Source organism: Abramis brama (genome assembly GCF_963993115.1).
Source record: "Abramis brama genome assembly, chromosome: 14".
NCBI lineage: Eukaryota > Metazoa > Chordata > Actinopteri > Cypriniformes > Leuciscidae > Abramis > Abramis brama.
In genome coordinates, this window is record NC_139976.1 from 2,820,133 (window position 1) to 2,826,132 (window position 6,000).

The following is a 6,000-nucleotide window of genomic DNA, read 5'->3' on the forward strand; positions in this document are numbered from 1 at the left end:
TACTCAAAGTGTGCCTATATATATATTATATATATATATATGTGTCAAATTTGTTGTAAATATGTAATTTTGATAAGAAGTTTAGACAATTATATTCAGTGGCGTAACGAGCCCTTAAGTAGGATTATCAAGGCGGGCCCCTTGATGACGCAATTGATGACATTGATGACGCAATGTCCGCGAGTAGGCTACCATGAATAGGGCAGGATATGATCATACACAGCATATAAGAGATGAGATGACTAACAAAATCAGGAGGAGCCTACGCTCACCAAAAAAAACACAATAAAAAAACACTGGTGACAGCGCACCATAACACATTGTTAGGCCTAGGTCCAAATACATAAAAAAGATGCTCTCTTACATTATAGCGGGATTTTCCGGGCTTTCCTATGTGCAACTGCAAAGTTGTCGATTAGATCAGGATTGTGCGCACGGGCATTCTCAATTGACCCTTCGCAGGGAGTTTGATTGACAGGCGATCTGACTAATCATATTCCGCCATTTTGTCCCACAAAGCAGTCAGGAGAGTTAGTAGATTAACTTTGGAGGATTTAAATTTGAAAAACAAATTTGTACTGATGTCTTAGCACTTTAAAACAACATTCCTTTTATGTTCATTCATGTTTATTTTAATGCTATAAATTAACTAGAAGGAAGAGATGATCGGTTCACGAGCAGCTTTAACTGAGCCTTGAGTCTACAGCGATCTGTCAGACACATTAAACAGTCACAAAACGGTATTTATTTTTTAAATGTCTCTAAAAAATGACTACATTTGAAAGGTGAGACTTTTGGCGCTTTTCCATTACCAGTACCAGCTCAACTCGACTCGACTCAGCTTGGCTCGCTTTTCGCTCCGTTTTCCATTGCAGATAGTACCTCCACAATAGTACCTGGTCGTCATAGCGACGCCGCGGGAAACTGCTGTGACTTAATCTTCTACGCGAGATACATCCGCTGCCACACACAATGGACAATGGAGGAAATCGAGTGTATGCTGTTTTTTTGATGTTTTTGTTTTTGCTGTTTTTTATTCAGGATACTCCGTCTGGCGCGTGCAATGATGACACAGTGAATAGTGACGATTCTCTCTGACCAATCAGCAGTCTGCCGTGTTTTCATGTTACATTTTAGTATCGCCTCAGCTTGCCCCAGCTCGCTTAGAACCTCGCCGGAGGTGGTACGAAAAAAAGTACCTGGAAGCAGGTACAGGTACAACTTTTACACAGTGGAAAACCAAACAAAGCCGAGTCGAGTCGAGCCGAGCCGAGCTGGTACTGTGTAGTGGAAAAGCGCCATTTGTTTCATATCAGAAGTACTTGTCTGTCAGCGCGCAGTCTCCTCTCTGATCCGCAATGTTTTTTTTCACTGCGTGAGAACTTGGTGTGGTGTGAGAGTGGCGTCGCTTGTCAGACATAGCAACAGTAACTAAAGTGGGCGGGTCTTTGCGAATGGTCATTGACAGTATGGACGGGGATTCGCCAGTCCCAATTCAAAACAAATTTCATGACAATCCATCATTGTTTGTTTCAAACATGTGAGAGCATCAAAATGATCCATGGGTGAAATTGATTGGATTTAATTCATTTTTTTGCCAGTTCCTATCATAATTTTAACATTTTGGTGTTATTTTTTAGCTATTTACCTATGTTTTCAAATTTCCTTTGTTTTTTTGTTGTTGTCTCGATCGGACTAACGGCTTTGAAGATAAACACAATTTTTTAAAGCTCTAAATGACACTTACAAAAACCATAAGGCGAAACCTGGCATGTTTGGTATTGTTGGACCAAGTGGCCAATTGTCATGATTTTTTTTTTCACATGACCTCAGAATGAGCTCATGAACATGTGTCCCAAGTTTTGCGAAAATATCTCTTTCCGTTCACAAGTTATATCTGTTTTATAGTGCCACCAAGTGGCCAATTGTTGCGATTTTTTTCAAGTGATCTCAGGTTGAGCTCAGGAAGATGTATCCCAAGTTTAGCCAAAAAAATTCCTTTCCGTTCACAATTTATAACCGTTTTAGTAAAAGTGGCCCTGGTGCCATCAAATATTTTGGTTCCCCTTATCGACCGTTAATTGAAATTTTGAATTTTTTGGATGATTATTGATTGTCAGACTCCAGAGAATATTCTTGCAGTGGTTTGGCTCCGATCGGGCCAAAAACCTAGGAGAAGTTCGCAAAAATATTTTTTTCAAAAAAATGCAATTTACTCGAAATTGGCGCCTGAAGGGCAAGCAAATCGGAGATAGCCATTTTGTCCGCCTTGAGCCAAGGATTCCAACGATATAAGACACTTGATCCTGGGACAAACGGTCTAAGAGTTATGAGCGATTTTGAACTTTTGGTCACTGTAGCGCCACCTATGGGCCAATCGGGGTCATACTCTGATAGGTTGTCCCCAAATTGAGGCCTACCATCTGGCCAGGTTTCAAGTCTCTAGGCCTTACGGTTTGTCCTGCACGATGCGTTTTACGAATCCTTACAATTACAATAGGGTTTCAGCATTTCATGCTTGAACCCCTAATAAGAATGAAGGCTTTTTGCCAGTTATAGCGCCACCTACGGTCCGATCTCCATCAAACTCTGCATGCTTCCTCACCATGTTCTGACACATATGCTCATCAATTTTGGTGAAGTTCTGAGTTTTCATTTGGGATGTATAGGCTTTTTAGTGTAGTTTGCCACGCCCCTTTTCTAAATGACCCTGTTACAGCCACCCAAATGCAAAAGTTCAACTTTTTTTCGATAATTATTGATCTAGAGAGTCCAGAGAATTGTCCTAGAATGGTTTGGTTCCGATCGGGCGAAAAACCAGGGACTAGTTCGCAAAAGTAGGTTTTGGACAAAACTCGACATAGCAGAAAATTTTCCCTGCCTACATCCATAATAGATAACCATTTTGTCCGCCTTGAGCCAAGGATTCCAACGATATAAGACACTTGATCCTGGGACAAACGGTCTAAGAGTTATGAGCGATTTTGAACTTTTGGTCATACTCTGATAGGTTGTCCCCAAATTGAGGCCTACCATCTGGCCAGGTTTCAAGTCTCTAGGCTTTACGGTTTGTCCTGCACGATGTGTTTTACGAATCCTTACAATTACAATAGGGTTTCAGCATTTCATGCTTGAACCCCTAAATATACCTCAATGACGCTCTTCACCGAGCGCTTACACAGATACACACGGGAGCATTTGAAAACAGGCGTCGATCCGCAGACCGGTCCGCTAATAGACGCCTGCTTGTGCTTTCAAACACTCCCGCTCACGATTTCAAAACACTTTCACAAACACTTCCGTGTGCTCAAACACTCCTGTGCGCTGATCATTGTAGCCAATAACAGAAATATCCGATGAGTGTATGAACAGAATATCCAATCTGAAGTGTTTACAATTCCGCTCAACAGCGCTCAAAGCATCACATTTTTTAAATTTCAGTACCGACTTGGTAACGAAGTCTGTACTTTTGACAACACTTCTTAAAGGACCCTTCAGTACATTTTCCGCGTGGTAATTTTCTCTAAACCAAGAACATATATGGTTTAGTTCTAAAGCAGAATTCTACCCATAAAACAAAGTAGGTTTAACACAGATCTATCCATTATTTCGACAGCATTGTGCACAAGACTCTTCCCGCTGGTGAAGGCAGATATCAGGTCCGGATGATTCCATATGAGGATGATGAGTTTACCCGGCCCTTCACTGGTCGTGTGGATGCAGAGCTCAACCAGGAGATGCATGTGGAAGTTCGTGTTGAGGGGGTCGACAGCCGCCAGTTTGCCCTGGTGATGGACACGTGTTGGGCTACACCTGTGAATGATCCTGATTACAGCCTCCGCTGGGATCTCATCCTTTCAGAGTAAAGCAGGGATTTTTTTTAGGATTGCCTGAGATACATTATCTCTCAGGATTTCAAGACAAAAGCACAGGATTAAATTTTTGTTCAGTGGAAACAAAGAAAAGCATTTGATTTGTTGATTGTCATTATTGATATTCTCAGGTGTCCCAATCCAAATGACGACACAGTGGATCTGCTGCAGAACGGCGTCTCGACATCCAGCCGTTTCTCCTTCAGGATGTTTATCTTCACTGCAAACTCCACTAAGCTTTACCTGCACTGTGCTGTTCACCTTTGCCTTCTGTCAAGCAATCGCTGCTCAACGGTGAGTTTACAAAACCTCTCATAGTTCATGAAATTATAATGTTAAATTTTCAAGAGTAGCTTTAGTACTGTATTCTGAAATAAATTGTCACTGTATGTGTTGAATATCAACCTAATTTATCAATTATATTAGCCAGTGTGTCTGTCTGTCTGTGTATACAGTATGTGGAGTATCTATAGTAAAATGTGGTGGGTAAATGATACATGTAAAGGTTTTCAAATCTGCAGTTACTTAAACTAATATTAGTAAGGTTGGTATGTTTCAAGATTAAAGGTCAAATTTACTAAACAGGGCAAATTAGCGTGAGACACATTAAAGAACAGAGGCAAAAATAACAGTATCTTCACGTTTTCATCGCTAATTCTTCACTGTGAGAATTTAGTAAATACTGACAGTAATGGTTTAATGTCAAAAAACATTCTCTCTCTATCTGTTAGTAAATCTGGCCTTTAATGTTCAAAGCTGCTCTCTTCTGGAGACTTTCTTTGTTGCATGTTTGTTCAGTGATATTTAACAGGGATTCACACAGTTTGATTTTGCTCTTTTCTCTATTAGGACTGTGACTCTGGACACCAGCGGAGAGAGGGCAGGTCTCTGGACTTCCATGACAGTGCTTCCATATCCATGGGTCCTCTGGTGTTGTCTGAAGGGAACACAGGTGATTTTAATAATTCATAAATAAAGGTTTCTGTGTAAATACAGTATATTTCACTGCATTGCATTATATCCCCTGTTCACAGATAAGTGGGTCCCAGAACAAGTGAAGGTATCTGAGGCTTCTTGTCTGTGTGGTTCTCTGATGCTGATACTTGTTCCTCTGATGAGTGTCCTGACACACTTTTAGTTTAGTACCACAACATTTTACATGCATATTGTCTAGAGTAGTTTTAATTCATGTGGAACTGATGCTACACTGGTTGTGGGTTTCTAAACGTTTCTTTATTCAATTAATGATATTTCTTGTGGACTAATAAAGGAATTATTATTTAATAATTTACGTTTATTTCTATATAGTACATTCATTCTGTATTACTTGAGGGAATATGCTGCAACAACAAAGACCATCAGATTCATGTTTATTCAAATAATGCAAAAACATAATTTGGTCATTCCCTTTCTGTGGAAATTTGTGATATTGTAATTTGTAGACAATTAACTAATATGACTTTCTTTCCCTAAAAATTGTGTTGTCATTTTTTTTATTCAGGCATTTTGTATAAGGCGAGAAAAAGGTCTGAATTTTCTAAACAAGGACAAAAATAAATACATTTGATGGTTGGCCTCAAAGTCTATTTTTCCATTTGTAATAATTTTCGTTAAGTAAAAGTACGAGAAAGATTAATGATCATAACATTATCTTTTTACTGCTATCTTTGCAATTGTTTTACTTATTTTCCATCGTGATGCTATTATTAAATACATGAGAAGAGTCTTGCATTACTTTCAGTTCTTTGAAGAATGTTGCAGAACTGGTTGAATTGTTCTCTTTAGAGCAGAAACTGAGGTGAGGTTCAGTCAATGGTCAGATTGCAAAAAAAATGTCTTGTGTTGTTCTAGTTTTCAATCATTGAATGTGAAGAGAAAGTGAAATTGAAGCGCTTGTAGGACAGAGAGCAAGTTCACATTTAGGCAGTCCTCTGACACTGTCCTCGACCTCGATTGATCCTTTCGTGTGAGAGCACATTAATAACATTAATAACTGTTGTCCACAAAGACCCACTGCTGCATTTATGCAACATTCCGATAAAACTGATTTTATATGTTTGAAAGTTAATATTATTATTAATATCATATTGTTGAATGTTGTGTGAAAGTGTTTCTATTATTAAACCTG

General features: G+C 39.2%; 1 protein-coding gene across 1 annotated transcript in view; it reads left to right on the forward strand.

The window, feature by feature from the left end:
* The window catches only part of LOC311096281 (uncharacterized protein), a gene marked incomplete at its 5' end in the record, with an annotated part of 28,144 nt that extends 22,549 nt beyond the window's left edge, over positions 1–5,595 (forward strand). The window contains 4 exons of the mRNA XM_084135348.1: positions 3,617–3,862; positions 4,004–4,166; positions 4,722–4,824; positions 4,907–5,595. Of these exons, the coding sequence (XP_083991474.1) occupies positions 3,617–3,862; positions 4,004–4,166; positions 4,722–4,824; positions 4,907–5,010 (616 nt within the window). The 3' untranslated portion in view covers positions 5,011–5,595. The remainder of the gene's footprint in view (positions 1–3,616; positions 3,863–4,003; positions 4,167–4,721; positions 4,825–4,906) is intronic.
* Between the last annotated feature and the right edge of the window lie 405 nt (positions 5,596–6,000).